General features: G+C 51.6%; 2 protein-coding genes across 2 annotated transcripts; both read left to right on the plus strand.

Moving 5' to 3' along the window:
• Positions 1 to 242: 242 nt before the first annotated feature.
• On the plus strand, positions 243 to 8,064 carry CCR2 (C-C motif chemokine receptor 2). The gene is made up of 2 exons (XM_081159481.1): positions 243 to 549; positions 4,388 to 8,064. Exon 2 carries the CDS (start codon positions 4,399 to 4,401, stop codon positions 5,500 to 5,502), a length of 1,104 nt encoding a protein of 367 aa, XP_081015607.1. The 5' UTR covers positions 243 to 549; positions 4,388 to 4,398; the 3' UTR covers positions 5,503 to 8,064.
• A 5,016-nt stretch (positions 8,065 to 13,080) lies between these two features.
• On the plus strand, positions 13,081 to 17,835 carry LOC308567806 (C-C chemokine receptor type 5-like). The gene is made up of 2 exons (XM_081159814.1): positions 13,081 to 13,137; positions 14,663 to 17,835. The coding sequence occupies exon 2, from the start codon at positions 14,674 to 14,676 to the stop codon at positions 15,727 to 15,729; it is 1,056 nt and encodes a 351-aa protein (XP_081015940.1). The 5' UTR covers positions 13,081 to 13,137; positions 14,663 to 14,673; the 3' UTR covers positions 15,730 to 17,835.
• Positions 17,836 to 22,184: the final 4,349 nt, after the last annotated feature.

The following is a 22,184-nucleotide window of genomic DNA, read 5'->3' on the forward strand; positions in this document are numbered from 1 at the left end:
TTAAAAAGCTCTCTTTAATGAAAATTCTAACTTGATCCTAAATTCATGATGCCACTGAAAGCAGGACACATTATTACATAAAACCTCATTCTAGTTCACCATCACCAACAGCCCCATTAGCATTGATCCTCTGGGAAATGAAAATCTGTTTTGCTTGTTTCATGCAAATTATGACTGGCAGAAAAGAGTAGATTTCTAGATATAGAGACCCACAAGATAAAGAAGCCCAGAGTCGTTAGACACAGGAGCAGATGTACAGGGTGTGCCTGACTCACTCTCAAGGTTGCATAAGCAAGATTTCAAAATCAGTCCTACTCTGGAGATCTCAATCTAATGTTCAATGTTCCTGGCTGGAAAAGAAGAACTGTATGACTCTTTTTTTTTTCGTTTTTTTCAAACCTTTACCCTCACTCTTGTATCCCCGCCTTCTCCTTCTGCAGGAAACTTTATTTCCTACTTCTGCACACCAAGTTCCTACCTCCAGAGCTGCTCAGTTCAGTCGCTGAGAAACCTGACAAACCTGTGCTACTTGGAAGAAGCCATCCTCTGGTGAGTTGTGCTTTTCCCATCACTCTGCGAATCATAGGCTCAGAGCATCTCAGCTCTGGGGATACCGGGGCTGGGAGCCCTCTGAGGGTCTGCACAGGCCAGGAACTTGGGGATGAGAAAGGTGGAAGAAAGGGGTGGAGGGTGGTGTCTGCACCCGAAATGTTAAGAGAGACCATGATGACTAGGAGGAAATGCTAACAGGGTGAGACCACCCCTCAGAGCTCAGGTGACTCAGCGAGCATGCTGAAAAAGGAGAGTCAAGAAAGTGAGAACAGCCGGGCATTTCAGCTGCCCCTCTCACTCTCTCCCTCCCAACTCCAAGGACTTTAAAGAGCTGGAACTTTCTACCCAGAATTTTCTCCCGCTCTAGACCTTATGTGTCATAGTCCAGGCTCCAAACCAAAAAGTGCCTCTTGCCTCAATTCAGGAGGCCCACAGAGGCCCAAATGAGGGATCTGTTTTTCTGAGAGGTAGCTTTTCATTGATTCTGGATGACATGTCCTGACCCTTGACAGGGACACCTAGGCCAGTGCATTTCAGCACCTCCCTAAGTGCCTGCTGTGGTAGGAGCTAAGTGTGCTGGAGGGACAGGAGAACAGTGATAAAGAGGAGGTGGCTGGCTTTTGAGAAGCCAGTGCAGGTAAACAACAAAGCACAGAGAACACACGGTGGGATGGGTTGGGGCAATTCACCCCCTGGCACCCTCTCACCCCCAGTCTGGATCATCAAAGCGAGGGTCTGGGCTGTATCTAACCGACAGACTTCCTGTGTGATACTGGAGGCCAGCATTGAGTACCACTGCTCCGGTCTACACTTTCCCATACAAAAGAGGAAACTAAACTGATTAAATACAGAACAGCCCAAGAACCTGCTGCAATTAAGGGGCCATGTGCTGGATCCCCACTATATTCATTTTTATAAAGTCTCCCACTGGATTACCTAGGAATCTGGTCCACAGTGGAGCTTTTTTTTTCTCAGTCACTTGCAGCCTGTTAGCTCTCTGTTATTAACTTATTCAATGGATATTTATTTAGTAGCCACTATGTGCTGGGTTGGGTTCTGGGACACAGTAATACCTCACTGCAAAGACAAAAGATCTCTGCCCTCATGGAGCTTATGTTCTGGTGGCCGAGTGTGTGCACATGCGTGTACACTTGTACGTGCATGGGTGGGGCATGCTCATGTAGGTGAGTGTGGATCCTAAGGCATGGAAAAATGCCTAGAAAATCTGTTATCTGTTCTACACCCATCTCTGCTCTCAGAGCCTGGAGATGGGGGCCCCCGCGGCGTTTGAAATGGAATTGCTCAGGGTTCAAATTCCAGCTCAGCGACTGCTTGCTTTGTGGGTTTGGGAAAGTTATTTCATCCATCCATGCTTGTGTTTCCTCACTTGTGAAATGCATAGTTATCTCACAAATTTGTTGCAAACAATAAATTTGTTAATGTATGCAAAGTATTTAGCATAGCACCTGGAGCTTGAGGAGCTCTCAATGAATGATTATAGTTGTAATTCTCTAGGTGGACATGACTGCTTTCCAAGCTTGATCAGAGGTCTTGGTTAGATGCTGCAGGTCTTAAGAGTCTGGCTCAGTGTCGTAAAATGCAAGATCTGTGAAATGTATCAATCACAGGAGGAATTAAAGAATGTATACACATATAAGAAGATAAGGTGTGTACATGGATAAAAAAATGCACGGTCACTACCAGAAAAAAAAGAGTATTCTTGAGAATCAAGCCTAATGATGTTCAGTGTCATACTTTTTATTGGTGCCGCCGTTAGCGGGGTGTCACCGTAAGAGCTGGAGAGAAAGACATGACCTAGTTCTCGACCTCGGGGAGCACACAGTGGGTGGAAGATACGGTGATAAGTGCGCATTTGGAGCCATGCACTGTGCTAGGAGGTGATCAGAGTGATTTGACAGAGGAGGCTTCACAGAGAGGGGGCATTTGAGCGGGAGGCGCTGGAGGATGCATAGGAGCTCGCCAGCCACTTTCGGCAACACCGCCGCGGTAAGAAGGAACCGGTGAGGCGGGAGACGGAGAGAAGGCGGCCGAGCCTGGAGCGCAGGCCTGGGATCTGCGAGGGGATTAGACATGCGGCTGAAGAGGGGAGCTTAGGAAAGCCTCGGTGAGCAACCCGCGCGCTCCCTTGAGGCGCCGGCACACACATCGAGGGGCTGCTGGGGGCTTGCAGCCACAGGCACGATCCCATGGCAGTTTTCGAGAAGGCAGAGTGAAAGGGAACGTGGCCGGGAATTAGCCCTGAGCAAAAGAGACCACAACAAAGCCCGAAGTGAGAAGTCTGTAAGGCAGCTGAAGGAGGTTCAGAGGGGACGAACCTCGGAGGTGGTTAGGAGATAGAAGTCATGTGACATCTTAATAACAGCGCAGAGCGTGTCCCCGCACCGGGCGCTGCACTAAGTCCCCGTGCGCGGGCATCTTCACGGCAGCCCAGCGTAGCTCATATTTTATATGTAGAGAAACTGGCAGTTAGAGAAGTAATTAGCCTCAGATTGCACAACTTGTAAGTTGGAGGCAGGACTCAAATCTAGGTCTGTTTGGCTCCTAAGGCCTGGTTCCTAATCTTCTCAAGAGGAAGGGACCAGGACAATGCCAAGCTCTGCTTCTTGGGGAGTGAAGGACACTAGCCAGGGTAAGGAACCCACGGGTTGAAGCGAGTTTCCAGGGGTGTTCAGTGTGGGGTAAGTTGAACTGGAAGGACCTGTGCGATACCCACTTTGCTCGCTGCCGTAGCTCTAGCACCTAAAACAGAGCCTTGCTCCCAGTAGGTGCTCAGTAAATGGTGGTTCAATTAATAAATCCAAGAGGAGACACGCAGCAGACAATGCGAAGCTCCACTCTGAGGTGCAGGAGCTGAAAGGTGGGACTGGGAGGCAGAGCGTCGGGAAGGACCAGCATTCAGGGGACTGAGAGCCCTGAGGTTAGGTGGCATGATTCAGGAAGAAGTCTGTGGCAAGCATAAAGAGGAACGAGGTAAAGAGGTGGGAGCCAAAGATGGTGCCTGGGGACTCTTACAGCATGGGGAGGGGGAGGAGGCACCAACGAAGGAAATTCAGAAGTGAGCAGACAGGAGCTGACTTCCTGGAAGCCAAAAGAGTTTCAAATAGAAGTTATCAGAAGGATCAAAGGCTCAATGAGGATGATGAAGCCAGGCATTTGGTTATTCGGTTGTCATTGCAACCTGGGCAAGAGACCTTCTGGCAAAATGATGAAGGCAGAGAGCTGAGAAAGGTGTCAGTAGGAGGCTACGGGCTGCAAGTCACAGAACACGAAAGTCATCACAGCTTAACCGCAGGGGTTAACCCTCCTCAGATCACAAAGGTGGGTTTGAGGCTCGGTGATGTTTGGACTCTCCTTAGATTTTCTCCACTTCTTTGGGTCCTTCCTTCATGGGCCCAAGCACCAGATCCTCACAACACACGCTACAAGAGTGGAAGGGTCAGGCTGGGGTTTCTCTTGCATCTCTCTTAACAGAGAAGAGTGTCCCCAGAAGCCCCCTACCAGAGTCTCCTTTAGATTGTCACCTAGGAATGGGTCACCTGCAGAGGCAGAGAGAGCCCAGTGTCCAGCATGTTCGCCTCATAATGGGAGTCGGGCTCTCTGGGAAGGCCAAGGGTGTTGGCAAGTGGCAGTTGGGGAGATGACTGACTTCTGCTACCAGGAATAAAGGGAAGTGAGAAACTAGCATGCACGCTTTCAAGGAGATGACTGCGAAACAAAGACAAAGAACGGATGGTGCTTAAGGGGGGCACAGATATTTTTAAGACCAGGAATTGCAGCAGTTCTGTTGGGTGTTATCATCTCGCTCTACTTGCAGGACGGAGGAAGATGGGTGACAACGACACGTTGACCCTGCTCAGCCACAGCATGCTGTCCACAGCTCACTCTCTGCTGAACGATGAAGAACCCACCACTTTTGACTATGGGGACAATGGTGTCCCCTGCAGAAAAGATGACGTGAGACAAATCGCCTCCCGGCTCCTGCCTCCGCTCTACTCGCTGGTGTTCATCTCGGGCTTTGTGGGCAACCTGCTGGTTGTCCTCATCCTGATCAACTGCAAGAAGCTGAAGAGCATGACTGACATCTACCTGCTCAACCTGGCCGTCTCGGACTTGCTCTTCCTGCTGACCCTCCCCGTGTGGATTCACTCTGCCACCGATGAGTGGGCCTTGGGGAACGTCATGTGCAAAGTGTGCACGGGGATGTACCACGTGGGATATTTTGGGGGCGTCTTCTTCATCATCCTCTTGACCATTGACAGGTACCTGGCCATTGTCCATGCCGTGTTTGCTTTGAAGGCCAGGACGGTCACGTTCGGGGCGGTGACAAGCGGGGTCACCTGGGTGGTGGCCGTGTTCGCCTCTCTCCCAGGAATCATCTTCACCAAGGCCCAGTTCGAAGAGTCCGCTTACTCCTGCGGCCCTTATTTTCCAGTCGAGTGGAAGAACTTCCATGCGATAGTGAGGACCACCTTGGGCCTGGTCCTGCCGCTGCTCGTCATGGTCGTCTGCTACTCGGGGATCCTCAAGACCCTGCTCCGGTGTCGGAACGAGAAGAAGAGGCACAAGGCCGTGAGGCTCATCTTCGTCATCATGATCGTTTACTTTCTCTTCTGGGCGCCCTACAACATCGTCCTGCTCCTGGACACCTTCCAGGAGTTCTTCGACTTGAGTAACTGTAAGAGCACCAGTCAGCTGGACCAGGCCATGCAGGTGACGGAGACGCTGGGGATGACCCACTGCTGCATCAACCCCGTCATCTACGCCTTCGTCGGGGAGAAGTTCCGGCGCTACCTGTCCGTGTTCTTCCGAAAGCACATCGCCCGGCGCCTCTGCAAGCAATGCCCGGTGTTCTACCGGGAGGCGGTGGACCGCATGAGCTCAACGTACACCCCGTCCACCGGCGAGCAGGAGGTCTCGGTCGGGTTGTAGCGAGCCGCAGCTTGCTTCTTACTTGCAGAGGGAGACAGCCAGCTCTTACGATAATAACCTCAAGGGTTTGTGAAGTATCAGGCCCGCAGGCCTCTAAAGCAAGGGCCGGGAACCTGGGGGCGCGTGTACCAACACAGACTAATGTCCCTCCTTGTACGGCCGTGTGCTCGGGAATATTCCAGAGCAGCTGTGGGTGGAGACTTTGACTGCAGCCAGCTCATCTCAGTTCCCGGAAAGGCCGCATCGCGGTGCTTGCGCTCTCTGCCCCCCGCCCCGCCCGACCTCACCCCCGGGTCTCCCCCATTCCTTCGCTCTCTCTCATTCTGTCAGTCTCTGTAATCGGGCGCCCATGAGACGGTTGCGGGTGAAGGGAACGGGGGTGAGTGGGGTCCGCCACGTGCGGAGAGGCGGGAGGCGGGAGCTTGGCCGAGCCTGGGTGATGGCGAAGGTAAGGGGTTTGCTCGGGCAGCCCGCAGGTCCTGGCCCTGACCCCGTCTCCCACCGTATGTGACTCCGAGGCTCCCCCAGGTCCCGGCGAGCTTGGGGCCTGTAACCACTTTCTGACAGCTTTGCCTGGGTCCCATGACCCTCTTCTGCACAAGTGCCTGACACACTTTCGCTTTATTCTGGTTTATCTACACCAACCACGCACCCTCCTTTTGAAATCTGTTAAATATATTGTCCCACCGTCCCCATGTTTCTTAGGCGACACCCTCCTATATAAAAATGTATACAAATGTTTGTTTATAAAATATGCATAATCTATAATGAGACCAAAAATAAAGCCCTTCTTTGGTCTTTCCAGGGAAAGGGGAGGGTCAGAGGCAGTGATTAGGAGAAAGGGTGGGGATGGATGAGTTCCCCTGTTGGGGGTGCAAGGCCATAGCAAGAGTGATACCACCCCAGGGATGTTTCTAGAACCAGCTAAGGGAGAGGCCGGAAGGACTCTCAGAGCCTCCGAAGGCCTCGAGTCTCGGATGGCGTGGCTCCCTGCTGCCCATCCAGGCCCTCCCGTCACCTTGCCCGTCTGTTTCCCCAAAGCCTTTATCACATGACTCTTGCCTGAAGGATGAACCTACTTCAAAGTCCAGTTTGTGGAGGGTCCAGGAGAATAAACCTGGGAAGTGGGTTGGGAAGAGGGAAATCAATGAGTGGGGCCCTGGGATGTGTCCCCGGGGCCAGAGAAGGGGCCTGGGCCTAGGACAGAGGTCCCCGCACTGCCTGTGTGTCCATGTCGCCAAACCAGCAGGCAGCGTGGACTAGGTGAGGACTTTGGATGGGCGGGATAAAAACGTTTTCCAAACTACCTTCCAGAGATCTACTTTTGGATACAGTCATAGAGTTCAGATATTTAAAAAAAGAAAAAGAAAAGAAAGACGGTAAAAATAAAGTTAAAGCTGTAACCCGCAACTTGGGAGGGCGCTGAGCTGTCATTATTCTAAGAGCTGTTCTGAGGCCGAGCCTGCCGGCCTGTGTTAGTCATGGAGACGATGCTGGTTTTGAGCTGCAACTCTCGGCGCATGTTTGGGAGACCCCCGATTCGACACATCGCTGTGACCCCCGGCTTACGGCCTAGATAATATCACCTGGACCCCAGCACACGCCCACAACTGTCATCTCAGTGGCGTCTTGATTCACAGACTTGCTGCCAGAGGTCGTGTTTTGCATCAGTAAGTCCACGAAGGCGTGGATTTAGTCACATTTGGACGCCTCCGAGCTTCGTGCATGTCCTTACTGAGGCTTGAGTTGCCCATTGGGCCAGTGGGCATTCCGAAATCAAGCTGCCCCTAGCCAAAGCTTTTAAACCCTACTTGTGAAGAAGGGGATTGGTTTCCCTCAGTCAGCAGAGACTCCCGTCTCGGGTGGGCCAAGTTAAGAAGAACATCCGCGGCGCCCAGTGCACACCTGATCTGACGGGAGCAGGAAATGCAGGGTCCTGGGAGCCTGCAATTACTGTGGTTTTACTTTCTGGCTTCATGGCTGGAGGATCCACTAAGAAGCGTATGTGCTGGGAGCGGGGGGGGGGCATGTACCTCACCCTCAGCTGTTTGTATTATCCTAGTGAATGCATTAAATTCTGTTTTGATGGTGAAATGTAAGTATTGTTTTGACTTGGAAAATGAATCAATGATCTAACGATATTGGTTTTTTTACAAAAAACCACCTTGTTGATTAAAAACTCCCCATTTCCTCCCGCCCCCTGTGGCACCCACCACGCCATCCGTTTCATCTATGAGCTTGTCTGTTTAAATCGCTTACAGAGGTGGAACCAGGCGGTCCTTGTCCTTCTGTGACTGGCATGTTCCACAGTGTCCTCCAGGTTCATCCATGTGGTTGTGTTACAGGATTTTTCTTTTCTGGGCCTGAATCATACTCCCTTCTCTGTATATATCACATTTTCTTCATTTAGCAACATGCATAAAACTTCAGTTATACAAGATGAGCAAGTTCTAAATATCTGCTAACACCGCGCCTACATATAACAACACTGTCTCCTACGCTCAGTCTGTTAAGAGGATAGATTTTGCATTAAGTAGTCTCACCACAATAAAAAATTTTTTTAAAAAAACTGCCGCTTTGTTGTACTGTGGTGTGATTATCACTATTTTTTACCCCTTCCCGTGTGATTACACAAGCCTGTCCTTGCGGGGTGGCTTGCCTGTGCCCTGCAGGAGGGACACCCCCCACCCCACCACCCACAGGTGGCACCTGCCATTAAAAGTGGTTGGGCTGAGCCTCCGCTGGCCCTGCACAGCCACAGATGGGCCCGTGCCAGCCCCCAACTCCTTCAGCCCAGGCGCCGGGTAAGCGAGCAAGAAGACACAGATCAGGGCCACGTCCCGAGCCACGTGGCAGCCACAGGTCCCCGGAGCAAGAGGTCTGTTTTAAGCCCCTGAGTTGTGGGGTTTGTTTGCTAAGAAGCACAAAAGCTAACTAATACGTATGTTATGTAGAGGCCTCATAAATAAAATTTGGCAGAGCATCCATGCTCTCCATGGTGGCATCACTGTGACAGACACACCTGAGGATCTACCAGCTGCCAGGCTGGGTCAGGCCCATAAGAAGGGCTGTTAATGCCTGTGCCCTTTGACCTCACGGCTGGGGGGCGAGGGGCAGAGAGCAGGGTGTTAGTAAATCACAAGGCCCTCTGCCGAGCACAGAAGCAGATACACATGTGAAACTTTTTGCGAGCCCGGAGGAGAAAGTCACCAACCCAAGGACAGTCTCGCATCATAGCAATAAGAGCTACGGGAGGATTTCATCACCACCAAGGAAAGTGCAACTTAGAAGTGCCAGCCATCGCCATTTCTCAAGGGGGACACCTCCAGCCCCCCTTCCTTGGGAAGGACGTCTGAGTGGGCTGTTTGAGTTAAGCTGATGTCTGTCGGGAGGGATCGGCATTTCTCGGGATGGGAATCTTGCGCCTTTTAGTGGAGTTGGGGCTTGAATAGGCCACCCTATGCCACCCTCCTTGTCAGTGGTACTCAGAGCAGCTGGGGGCACTTGAGCATGTCTCAAGGAAGCCCTACAGCCTCCTGGGGACAGGTCCTCAAGACCCCATCGTTCCACTTCTGCTTTTCCCATTATTAAAATTTCCCTGGCAAACTGAAATGGCCTCAGGTGAGATTAACCAGCAGCAAAGGCCACCGAAGGCCACCAAGGACCACCAAGGGGCAACTCGCATGAGAGAAGGGGCATCTGGGCTGGTGAGCTGACCTCTGCAGGCAGCCCGTGAACCTAGGGGAAGGCTGGCCCGGGTTTGCTGCTTTGGCAGCATGTTTGAACTTGGCCCCGGATGCTCTCGCGTCCTTGGGACATCCTTGCTGCCTCAGTGCCACACCCTGTCTTCACTGCCACCTCTCTCTAATGCCCTCTTCTCTTATTCAGCTGGTCTGCTGCCCAGTGGATGCCCCACCCAGGAATGTGGTGCTGGCCCCCGCTTCTGACAAACCCCCATTCCTCATACGATTCTCTCAAGCCCCCTCCCTTGGCTCCCCTGCCATCCTCTCCATGGATACCACCCACTTCTACAACCCATTTCTGTCCCCAGTTGCCTCCTTACAGGGACAGGGGTGGGAGGAGTTGGCATGGTGACTGGGGACATAAGGTTAATTTTGTCACTTTCAGGGAGCCCTGGGGAAGGTGTGTGACCCAGGTGTCAGTGGTTTCCTTTAGAATGCAGGGTACTTAACACCTCCTTCCCTCAGCCTCAGGCCATAGCCACCAGTTTGGGGGGGCAACAGGCAAAGTGCCACAGAATATCCTGTTATGCACAGAGTTGAACCTAGTGCGGCAGGTGTGATCTGAACCCCTGCAGATCTCAGCGGACCTATTATGTGCCTTAATCAGTACATTAGACTTGTTACTGCACCTAAGACTGCATTGGCCCTGTGTCTGGGCAGTGATTTGAAAAAAAACACCCAATATGCAGAGAGCAAACTTCCCAGGGGAGATAGGGGCTTCCACTGTGTCTGAATATATCTAACCAAGGGGGAGGTGGGCGGTCTGCACGTGTCTACTTGGTTTGGTGATTTCACAGGGCATGGGGGACATGGCACACGGGCTGGGCAAAGGTTATCCTGGGAAGGGTCTAGAGGACAGAGACGGAATGGAGAAGAAGCATGGTGACCTCCCAACCCCACTCGCCATGACGGGTGTCTGAGGCACACAGGTGACAAAGGTGTCTGAGGCCACGGGTGTCTGTGGCACTGGTCGGGGGTGGGGAGTAGGTTTTCTTCCTTTTTCTTCAAGGACCAAGGGGACTCTGGCTCTCCTGGTGAAGGCTGACAGCATCAGACGTGCTGTCCACGTTGGCGACCAGCGGGAAAGCCCAGCTGTCTACGAACGGCGCTGGGCCCAGCGTAGTGACGGCGCTCTGTTCGGCAAAAGACACGGGACACGAGGGAGGCCAGAGTCTGTGATTCCACCTGCATGAGGTTAAAGGACAGGCACGTCGAACCCCTGATGACAGAAGTCAGAGCTCACCTGCACTCACCTCGGGCCCCAGAACCCAGGGGGGGACGGCTCCCTGCCCGGCTGCGACTCCCTGTCCCCGCCTGTGAACCTCCACCCTCCAAACCGGCGTGGCCGCGGACTCACTCGCTGTTTACGCGGGGAGCTGCCTGCCGGACCCCCAGGCCTAAGGCATCACTTGACAGCTGCGGAACTGGAAGCTCAGGGAGGAAACGCTTCTTGCCAAGAGCACGCAGGGTGTTGGCACAGCCTGGGGGACCCTGAGCCTCTCCGTTGCTCCACACTGCCCTCTGGGGGGAGCATGCTGGCACGGGCTCGGACGCCCACCGAGGGCCCAGGCACAGGGCAATCCCAGCCCTGCGCGCAGAAAGACAGCAACTACCACCGTCTCACACAGAAGCCTACTGTCGGTCCAGCAGCGGCTGAGAATCCGCACAAGTTGTTACCGGCAAACACAAGGTGCTCTTCCAAGGACCAAAACCGTTACCCACTTTCTGGGGCGTTTTATATCCGTTTGCTGGCTACCCGCTTTGTGAACTTTCTAATACCTTATATTTCACTGCTCAGATAAGCCGTGGAGCACAGGAACCTGCAAAAGGCTCTACACTCACTGCATCATCTGATTTTTTTCCCTGGCATATAGTAGTGAGCGTAACATAAGCGATCAACATTAACATTGTTTTCCTAAGCCCTGCTGAAACACTACAGGCCACCTAGGATTTTCCCTCGCTGTTTTGATTCGAGTCCCTCCCACCCTGCCCCTGTGGCAGCTACCAGCTCGTGCTCTGTATCTATGGGTCTGTATCATTTGATCTTGATCGCAGACCTATCGAGGAGGTTTGTGTATTTGGTTTGCTGCCCCATTTCCCAGACAAGAAAACTAAGGCCTGGTGAGTTTCAGTAACTTGTTCAAATCAAATAGTAAATAGTGAAGCTGGGGTTGAAATCCAGCAACGTGACTGCAGAGCCCAGTTCTTAATCGTTGCCTCTTGAATGACACACTGAACACTTTCTTTATGGTTCACTGTCCTGCTTAGGATGATCAGTTATTGGGCTCTGTAGTAACACGAACACATGTGCCTACGTGGGTGGTTCTATTCTTGCGCTTTTCTGCCTTCCCCAGCAGTTGTTCCCTCCTATTATCCAGGCACCAGGCTTAGCTTCACCCTTTCCGCTGCTTGTTTGCTGATACTAAGCAGCTCTATACAAGGACCCCAGGCAACCCATTTTGTGAGAACTTTATCAAACAAGTCTCTCTAAGAAAGGATTACTGAATGAGTGACAAGAGTTTGATATTTATTGAGTGTATATTATGTGCTAAATTCTGGGCATGGATGCCTCATGCAATCTTCCCAACAAACCTATGAAACAATTACTGTTATTCAGCCCATTACACAGATGAGACAGTTGAGGGTAGGGCCAGGCTTCAAGCACAGCCATCTGACCGCAGAGCCGCACTTAGCCCCTGTGTTAGGCTGCTTCAGCAGGCCTGGGGTCTCCTTTCCTTCCCTTAGATCACAAGCCAATGCTTCTTAGTCTACATTGGACGACAGGGACACCCCTGGGGGGGGGGGGCTCTTGAGGCTCAGGAGTGGCTCCGCTACGTTCTGGGCTCTGTTGTCAACAACTGAGGTTTTTAGGTAAGTCACCAACCACCAAGAAAGCTTGATGTGACTGCATAGTATTGTCATAGAGTCCTGAACTTGACCCTATCCTTCTGGCATCTGTTGACCATTTCATGTTGAAACTTTCTCATAGCTCCAGGTAGACTGTATCCCTGGAGTAAGAACTCTGCTACCTACCCACCTGGCACAGTACAGGCCCCGACCGATGCCCGCTGGTTTGGCGGCTGCAAAATAGTGAAGAGGTAGCGTGAAAACTCGTAACAACGTGGCCCACTAGATGCCCGAGAGGAAGGTAGGCAGCGTGGTCAGCTCGCCGGTGGACCTGTAGTTAAAATGCGTTAGACGTCCAGTTGTTTTGGTTTACGGAGGAAAATCGTAGTGGGTGGTGAGCGAATGTGAGTTGCAGTGGGCAAGGTGCCCGGGAGCGGGGTGGGGGAGAGGGAGCTCGGGGTTAATGCAAAGGATTCCCCCTCGGATTCAAGCTGTTTCGAGTTGGGTTTCATTGACGGCAAATCCAAATCGTAGGCGGATAGGAATCTCTCGCCCTTTTAGCCTCACCACTGTGAGCCCTGTGGTCTTGGACAAGTCATTTGCCTCTTGGCCAGCAGGGTTTTTGTTGTTTGTTTTCTGTTGTTGGTTTGTGTGCGTGTGTTCTTCAGTCAAGTGAGGGCTTTTGACTAGATACGTGTGAAAGGCCTAGCTCGAACGGCCTTCAGTTCTTCCTGCCTCCTAACGGACTCTGTGTAGCTGGAGAGCTGAGAGCCAAAATAAAAGGGTGCAGCCAGGGAAGCCCACGATGAAAACTTCAGGCCGGAGATCTGGTCTCCTGCCTACTTAGAGCTCAATTTTAAAAAGGAAAGAAAAAGGAGAACTGTTCACTGATGACTTGGACCCCGCAGGCTACGTATGCACGGGAACCCCTCCCCCTTAGCAGGAGCCGCGTCTCCGCTGCCCCCGCCTGTCGCTCTATATGTTTCGCTCACGCAGCTCAGCTGCTCAGAGGAGCTGAGACACCCGGCCCCACAGAAACTTCGCGGTAAGTCACCTCTCGGCCACTTTGCCTACGAGCTAGTTCAGCTTCTGTGATGAGCACAAGCCTTTACAGGAAACCCAGAGAAGACATTAAACAACCCCAGGTGCTCAAAGAACTATCTTAAAATATTATCTTTAAGATAAGGAAAGAGTTCGAATTTAGAATGAGTTTCAGGCTGTGATAACATCAGAGATACCAAAGATTATGAATGAAAGGTTTTAAAGGGAACACTATTATTTCTTTAAAAGCCCTCAGCTTTCCAGAGAAAGATTTTTCAGAGAGGTTTTTGGCCAAAATTTTGGTGGAGATTATCTCCTGATAAGGAGAACAGAAACCTCCCAGCAGGATTCCTTCTAGATCAGTTCCAGCCAGACGCTGGATCTAAGTCTGGTTCTTTTGGTGGCGTTTTCCCCCAGAAAAGAGGGAGGCTAAGAACTGTCCAGATTAATATCATTACTAATATCAAATAAAGTCTTCTTTAATATATGAATTCCACAGCACATTTTAGTGTAGGAGCCTCTTTCTGGCTCAGAATGTAAAGGGGAAATGTGCTGGGTGCTTCTCCCAGCTGCCTAGGGCTCATTAGAGAGAATTCTCAGCCCAGAAGTGGAACTTCAATGGACGGGCAAGCCAGTGGGTTGCGAAGGAACTGAGCTAACCCAGAAAGTACAGTGGGAGATGGAATATTTTCCACTTAGCCATTTCTTGTGGATGTGGAGGTCTCTTAATCATAGCAGCTCAGAAACTATAAACAAGATTTCAGAGGAAAAGGGACAGTGGGAGTCCTGTTGTTACAATTGGCTGTTGGCTCCTATCACCTTCTCCGGGGACCCGGCATCAGCCAGCCCCATTTCATTCTGACCACATCGAGGCACCAGGCTGAGGGCCCTGCTCTTTAGTTCTCTCACCGAGGAGTGAGGGACAAGATGACATGGTGGGTGAGTGTAGGCTGCCTGTGTTCAAAACCAGTTGCTTCCTGGCTGTGTGTCTTTGGGTAAATTATGCACCCTCTCTGGGCTTTGAGCTCCTTATCTGCAAAATGGGACCGATAACATGACCTGCCTCATTGGGTCACCTTATGGATGGTTAGTTGAATAAGTGGATGTCAGCCTTAGAACAGTGGTTGGCACACATCGTGCCCGTGGGAACTGTTAATTATCACAGCATGCCTGTGGCGATGCTCACGTAAGCCTTCTCCAGGGAATGGCAGCTTCGGTATAGATTGTAAAACAGTGTTGGACAGGTGGTGCCCGACTCAGCTGCATTCACTCCACATGGCTGTGGATTTTATTTGGCAACATGGTGCTTTCAAGAATTTCCCCAACAGAGTAAGTGAGCAGGGAAGCCAGCGGCAAAGCTTCCCTTTATTACAAAAGTTCACTGTGTGACCAAAAATGGGAGCTCAACTGAGTGTCGAAATCTACGCATCGATTTCAAGGACCTATTCATGCGTAAGACTTTGCATTCATGCTGGACCACAAGGTACCTTCTAGGACTTGATGAAAGGTCGCTGTTACTTTATTCACAGGGTTGAGCAAGATGGATCCTCAAATGTCACCGACACCCGATTACATTGATTACAGTATGTCAGAGCCCTGCCAAAAAACCAACGTGAGACAAATCGCCTCGCGGCTCCTGCCTCCGCTCTACTCGCTGGTCTTCATCTCGGGTTTTGTGGGCAACCTGCTGGTCGTCCTCATCCTGATCAAGTGCAAGAAGCTGAAGAGCATGACTGACATCTACCTGCTCAACCTGGCCGTCTCGGACTTGCTCTTCCTGCTGACCCTCCCGTTCTGGGCACACTACGCCGTGGGCCAGTGGGTCTTCGGGAGCGTCATGTGCCGGCTTCTGACCGGGCTCTATTTCATCGGCTTCTTCTCTGGGATCTTCTTCATCATCCTCTTGACCATTGACAGGTACCTGGCCATTGTCCATGCCGTGTTTGCTTTGAAGGCCAGGACGGTCACGTTCGGGGCGGTGACAAGCGGGGTCACCTGGGTGGTGGCCGTGTTCGCCTCTCTCCCAGGAATCATCTTCACCAAGGCCCAGAAGGAGGGTCTTCGTTGCACATGCAGCCCTCACTACCCGACCAGTCAGTATCACTTCTGGAAGAACTTCCAGACCTTAAAGATGGTCCTCTTGGGCCTGGTCCTGCCGCTGCTCGTCATGGTCGTCTGCTACTCGGGGATCCTCAAGACCCTGCTCCGGTGTCGGAACGAGAAGAAGAGGCACAAGGCCGTGAGGCTCATCTTCGTCATCATGATCGTTTACTTTCTCTTCTGGGCGCCCTACAACATCGTCCTGCTCCTGGACACCTTCAGCGGCTCCTTCGGCCTGAATAACTGCAGCAGCTCCAACAGGCTGGACCAGGCCATGCAGGTGACGGAGACGCTGGGGATGACCCACTGCTGCATCAACCCCGTCATCTACGCCTTCGTCGGGGAGAAGTTCCGGAGCTACCTGTCGGGCTTCTTCCGGAGGCACGTGGCCCGGCACCTCTGCAAGCAATGCCCGGTCTTCCAGCGAGAGGCCCCGGAGCGCGGCAGCACCTACACGCGCTCCACCGGGGACCAGGACATCTCCGCGGGCTTGTGACCTCACTCGGCTTCTAGGCCCAGGCTGGGGGTGGGCGCAGTTCTTTTAAAAAGGAAGTTACTGTCGTAGAGGGTCGAAGGTCCACCCATCGATTTAGCATCGGCCCATCAGTTCTAGACCGCAAGTCAAACCATGGGGGTGGGAGAGACCTTGTCATTTCCCCTCCACATTCGCCAACAATGGACGGCCTCTCCCTTCACCTCAAAAGTCCATTATAAAAACAATCCCCAGGGAGCTGCTGATTCTTGAGCTTGGTTACCTGACCAGGAATGAGCTGAGGTGGGGAGTGTATTGTATAGTTTCTTGTTTGTTCAAGGCAACGCACAGGCTGTAAACACATTGAAAACGGGTCCTTGTCTTGCCGTGGGGAAGAGAGACATGGATGTGGTTAGTTACAAAGGGCCGTCTTCCTCGCGTGATCTCCCCTCCAAGGTGGGTTATAAGTTCTGCAGATGCTCAGGGCCAGGTGAGAGCCCCGTGGCCTGGTGAGCACTGGTATTGAGGGGGACCAGCTGCCGCAGGAAGAGAGAGAAGCTGAGCTCCAGGCTGCAGGCGCCACACCAGCAAAGAAGTGCAACTGGCTGCAGGAGGAAGGTGTAGGCTGGAGGGTGCAAACCTGGGCAGCGCTGCTCAGCCAAGTCAGAGCAGAGCAGGGCCTTAGCTGGTGCTGAGGAAGGCTCATTCCAAGCCTTGGGGATGGCCTGGAAAGGTGACCATTTAGGGCAGAGAGACCAGCAACAAGCAGGTCAGGGCGAGGAGGCCTCCACTTAGGTCGAGGCATGGGAAGGGGCTGGGTGGAGGGGTGTATATTCACAGCATTTAGGGTAAGAGTCAGCAGAACCGGGCAGATTTGGATGGGAGGTGAGGGGCACAGAAGAGTCAGAGAGACCCTAGGCTTCAAGCGTGCAGATTGGAGATGCCCTAAGAGAGACTTCAAGCAGGAAGGAGGGGGAGGATTAGGTGAAAACCAGGAGGGGGGGGTGGGAGACGATGGGTCAGTTCTGTGAGCTCGCACACAGCCTGGCACAGACAGACTCGGGCTGCCCCTCACTGATGCGCCCACTCTCAGAGCATCCTTCCCACCCCAGCTCAATCGCGAGGCATCTCCCAGAGGCCTTGAAACAACAGGTTGTGAACGCATGTGCCTGAGGCCCGGGAACTCTTCCAGGTCAGACAGGAGATCCACACAGTTAGTGAAAATCCAGCGCTCTATAAGCATTGAGCCAAGAGGCGGGGGAAGCCCGCATGACTAAAGGTCCGCCTGCCACACACACACCACACTCTAAGTACCATCTTCTCGATTTAGCTACATCAATAGGCGAAGGGGAGAAGAGACACACTCATTTGGAAACAGGTTGCCCCCAGTTTTATAAGCCACAAAAAGTACAATTTACTGACTTCTGTGTTTCCAGCTGAGTGTGCAGCCTTTAGATACTCTTTCCAGATGCCCTGTCCAGGCAAATCGTACCCAAACACTAAGGGAGAGCCATGGGTTTATTTTTCTGCAGTTGCTACTGTTGTTTTGTACATGGCTGAGAATGTTTTGAATTTGGGGGTAACTAAGACCATGGTTGTAAACATGAGATGAAGAGACATGAAGGAGTGAGAATCACCCAGGTGATGAAGGTGTCAGAATAATAGGAGGTGTTACTGAGTTTTCTCACATTTTGAAACCTGAACTTGAGGGTTGTGGCTATTGACGGGAAGTGACTGGAAGTGCCCGTTATTTCCCTCTTAAGGCTGTTTAGGGAACATACATAGCATATGACCCCAGCCTCTGGTATGATTCAGACATTCTGACATCTTTGTCTATTAAGCATAGATATGTGATATTCTTATAGAGAGAGAAAGTTACAAATTTCATGGAAGTGAATACGCATCATTGAATAAAACCAGCCTCTAAAGTAACCGGTTGTAATCTTGCTCTTTTGGTCAAGGTGTCATGTGAAGAGCAGCACATAAAATTGCGAGAGCCCTTTTGTAAGTAGCTGTTTGGGGAAATTTCACACACATATTGAGAATTGTATTTCTTTTTAAATATTTTTAAAAGTTGACCCTGTACCTGGGTCAAATTAACAGAATAATTTGTGTTTGAAGATGCTGCCTAAAAAACTAAACTAAACTAAACTAAAATAAACTAAAATAAAATAAAATAAAATAGGTGCTGCCTCCAGGGTGGTTTCTGAGCAATTGACCCTGAAAACGTTTGCATTTCAAGTTCAATTCTACGGCTCAAGTAGAAGAATTGACACGTTGTTGTTTTGAAGAAGAAAGCCCATGCGCGTTAAAGCACATGGCAGCTGTGTGTGTCTGAAAGTGCGGCCAGCGTGCAATGCCGTGGCCTCATCTACGGCAGTCCTAAGTTAAAGACAATGTGATGGGGAGGATGGTTGCTCTAAAGGTTGCTTTTCTTGCCTTTAAAATCTCTCCCAAAAACCTGGCTGTCATTGCGGTGATGACAAGTATGCCCGTGTGGATTTCTGTGCATGTGCCTCTTATCCTCAAGAGAGGACAGGTGCTCCAGGTAGAGGTGGCATCTGTGCGCACTCAGAGCTGGGACCACGCTGGGTTTTACCCCGCTGTCCTCTCACCTTCCAGCAGGTGGCAGCAGAGCAGCAACTACCCTACTTGGAGGTGCGTGAACCGTGCACACGACAAGGACAGCTGGAGCTGGCTCTTAAGACAACTTCTCCCAAACAACCTTGAAGGACAGCCTTCCCTCCCCTAGGCCAAAAGGAGGCGTGAGCCAAGGAAGGCTGAGGGGGGCTGGAGCCAGAGTAGAGGGAGGGCGTCAGGGAGAAGGGAGATCTGTCCCGTAAGACGCAGGCCGCTGCGTAAGCAGGTAGGAAGGTGTCCGTTTTTAGGGCTGATATACATGCACTTCTTTTATTTTTATTTTTTAAAAATATATCTTTATTGATTTCAGAGCGAGGAAAGGAGAGGGAGAGAGATAGAAACATCAATGATGAGAGAGTCATGGATCGGCTGCCTCCTGCACGCCCCCGACTGGGGATCGAACCCGCAACCCGGGCATGTGCCCTGACCGGGAATCGAACCCCGATCGTCTGGATCCTAGGTCGACCGCTGAGCCACGCCCGGCCGGGCTGCACTTCTTATTTCTTTCCATCTTGATATGTATCTCCAGAATTAACATGAAGAAATGGCTCCCCGGTCCCGCCCCCATCCGCGCCCCCTGCCCGTTTCTTCGCTCCTCCTTTGCCTGGACCCTCTGCTGCCCACGCTCCTTGGTGGTTCTGACTCACCCACCACCCCCTGGGTGAAGGCACCCTGCTCCTCAGCCCAGGGGCCCCTGCCACGGCGGGCACTGCATTCATGCCATGGATAAAGTCAAAGTAAGGCGAACGTCCTTAGCAGGGAGGGACAAGGTACCAATTCATAAATTAGAATTCTGTTTACGCTTGTATTCCAAGGGTTCTTCATTTTAAACAGCCCTAAGTTAAAAGGCTTGGGCATTTCCACTCTTACGAATACATTTACAAGTCATTTCTTTTCTACCAGAGGGAAGGACAGGCTCCCAAACGTGAACGTTAACTTCCAAGGGTTAATCTTTCTGAAGTAGGCCTACCACTCGCTACCAGCTACCCTGAGGGTAGAAGTGGAGATGAGAGTCAGAGCCCAAGCCATGAGCTTTCTAAAGGCCTCCCTGCAGGTTTCACACCTGCTACGGTCACGGTCACGGTCACGGTCACGGTGTGGAGAGCCTCCCTCACCGCCAGCTAGGGCAGATGGGAAAGGCAAACAGGATCGCATTGCCATAGCTCCTTTGCTTTTGAATAAAATTCACTACAGAAACCTTGCTTGTATTTTTCCAGAACATCGTCAAACTTTAATATGTTAGATTATATATGTCATAATTGTGCCAAATTTTCCTTCATCATTTCCTTCAAGCATTTTTACAAGTCTTACTTACGTTTGCCTCCATATGCTTACTACTTTGATTATAAGCTCTGTGTCGTTGGAATTCTGTCATGTTTCAGGAACTTAATTTTGTTTATTTTTCTGAAGGTGATAACTAGTTTTTTTAAGTGTAGGTGTAGAAGTCTTTTTCAAGCACCATTCAATAGAAAGGCCTTCAAAGGCATTAAGAACTTTGGGTTGTATTGCCTCCCTGTGGCCGCTTTAGCAAACAGATCAACAAGGTTGTCCCCCCGCTGCCTCGACCACAGAGAACGAAGATGGGACATTTTCCCACTCAGTTGTTGGAAGTTTGCCTCTGCTGGCACTCTCGTCGTTTCTGAAGAACAAGGGGAGTGTCAATGGAGGGCAAAGGGATTCTTGCTCCCAGGAATAATGTCCATGACGGGGCCCCACAGTGACTGCCAATGCCCTGGAGAGAAGATTCATGACCACCTGAGGGACGGGTCCCAACACAGAGATGTCCTGGATCATGTCTTTCCTGAGGCCAGATCCTCAGCCATTCCTCCTCTCCTGTGATCAACCACAAGAATCTTCCAGCACTCCCCTTCATTGCTAGGTGAGCCTAAGTCCGTCTCTGCTGCTTGCACCTAGAGCACCTTCACTAGTGCACACGTAAAGTCCCCACCTCTCCCACCCACTCAGCAAGGACTGTTTCTCCATTGCACACTTTTAACTGCCCCTTTCTTTGTCCATTGAGTGGACAGGTTGTCACAGCAGACAGGTATTTGTTCACCAGCTGTTGTGGACTGAATGTTTGTGGCCCCCTAAAATTCATTCGTTGAAATCCTAACCCCTAAGGTGACAGTATTAGGAGGTGGGGCCTTTGGAGAGTGAGTAGGTCCTAAGGGTGGAGCCCTCGCAAATGGGATTAGTGTCCTTAGGAAGAGAAACGAGCACTTGCTCTCTCTCTCTCTGCTCTTCCCGTGTGAGGCCACAGGGAGAAGACAGCCATCCCCAGCCAGGAAGAGGGCTGTCACCAGACACTAGATCTGCTGGAACCTTGATCTTGGACTCCCAGGCCCCAGAACTGAGAGAGATAAATGTCTGTTGTTTAGGCCACCTGGTCTACCATAATTCATTATAGCAGACCGAGCTGAGGAAGACACCAGGCATTTCTTCTGCAAGGTGTTTGCCTCTCCTTTTGGAAATTGCCTTAATTACCCCAAAAATGTTGCTTTTGCCTCCCACCCCCTCGTCCCTCTCCTCCACCAAACCTGCTCTCCGGTCTTTCACCCAGACCAAGTAAATAACGGAGTTCAGTGGAGAGTGTCATTAATTCAGGGGAATCGCACTTTAATCATTTACTGACCCAACGCTTATTGAGAAGCTAGTGTGCTGGTGCCGGGGTTACAACAGGCCCCAGTTCCTGTTTTCAAGGAATGATGTAACAGTATAGAAACAGGACCCAGAGGTAAACAGACACCCACAGCGGACATGGGGTGAGGCCCGCTGACAATGCCAAGGAGGGTGTCAGCGCCAGGCTGTCAGACTGGCTTCCTGGCCGGGGGGATGGCTCAGCTAAAGCCTGAGAACCAAGGGTCAGCCTTCTGGTGTCTCACATTTATATCAGGCCCCAACTCGGAAGCATAAATGGGACCACGTTATAACCAAACACACTTTCCTCATTTGGAGCCGCACCTGTTTTAGAACTGGCCCCCCATTTCTTCCGTCCCAGCATGTGCAACGCAACCCCCCGATTTCTCAGCCAATTTTGAGATGCATAGAATTCACTTTCTGTAAGGTATGCCTTTGCTAAAATGTTTTCCCTTTTCTCCCACTCTCACAGTTGATTCTCCTGGGGGTAGTAGATATCAACCAGAGGGCAGTTTTCCTCTGGGAGCCATCCGGCCATGTCTGGAGACGTTCTGGTTGTCACGACTAGGGGGAGAGGCCAGGGATGCTGCTCAACACCCTAAATGCACAGGACAATCCCCCACAAGAAAAACGCGTCCAGTCCCAACTGTCAGCAGTGCCGTGACTGAGAAACCCCCCTCCAGCCTCATCCCGGAGGATGCTGAGGCCTGTGGTGGGCTGGTTCGGGCCCCTCGCTGATTGCTGCAGCTTCCTCCAGACTCATGGAACATTCTGGACTCTTGGCAAGAGACTGACTGTCCTCAGGCACTCTAGCTTCATCCGCCTATCGTGTCACTCCACCACTCCCACCCCACTGGGGGCCAGATGATCTCAGGCTCCCCACACAGCAGGAGTGGGCCTGGCAAGTGGGTGTCCCCTGTCCCCAACCTGGCAAGCTGCCCTTGGCACATAGCAGTTCCAGGTCTCTTTCTCAGTGATCCAGCCTGTGTGCATGTGGGAGGAGGTCTCTTACACAGGAGAAATTACACGGGGAAGTGTGGATGTGTGGACAAAGGGAGGAATTTCAGTGGAAAGAAGCAGGCACGGGAGGAGGCAACTTCAGGAAGCGGAGAGTGGTTTCATGAGACCAGAGAGTGAGAAGAGAGTGGAAGGAGATGGGACCAGAAGCTGGTGAGTAGAAGACGGGCCTTGCTCAGGAGCTA

This window comes from Miniopterus schreibersii, assembly GCF_964146895.1.
Source record: "Miniopterus schreibersii genome assembly, chromosome: 15".
In the NCBI taxonomy this organism is placed as follows: domain Eukaryota; kingdom Metazoa; phylum Chordata; class Mammalia; order Chiroptera; family Miniopteridae; genus Miniopterus; species Miniopterus schreibersii.

Excerpts from the sequence above, each read along its gene's own strand:
- CCR2 (XM_081159481.1), top strand. The coding sequence starts at position 4,399 with ATGGGTGACAACGACACGTTGACCCTGCTCAGCCACAGCATGCTGTCC.
- LOC308567806 (XM_081159814.1), top strand. The coding sequence starts at position 14,674 with ATGGATCCTCAAATGTCACCGACACCCGATTACATTGATTACAGTATG.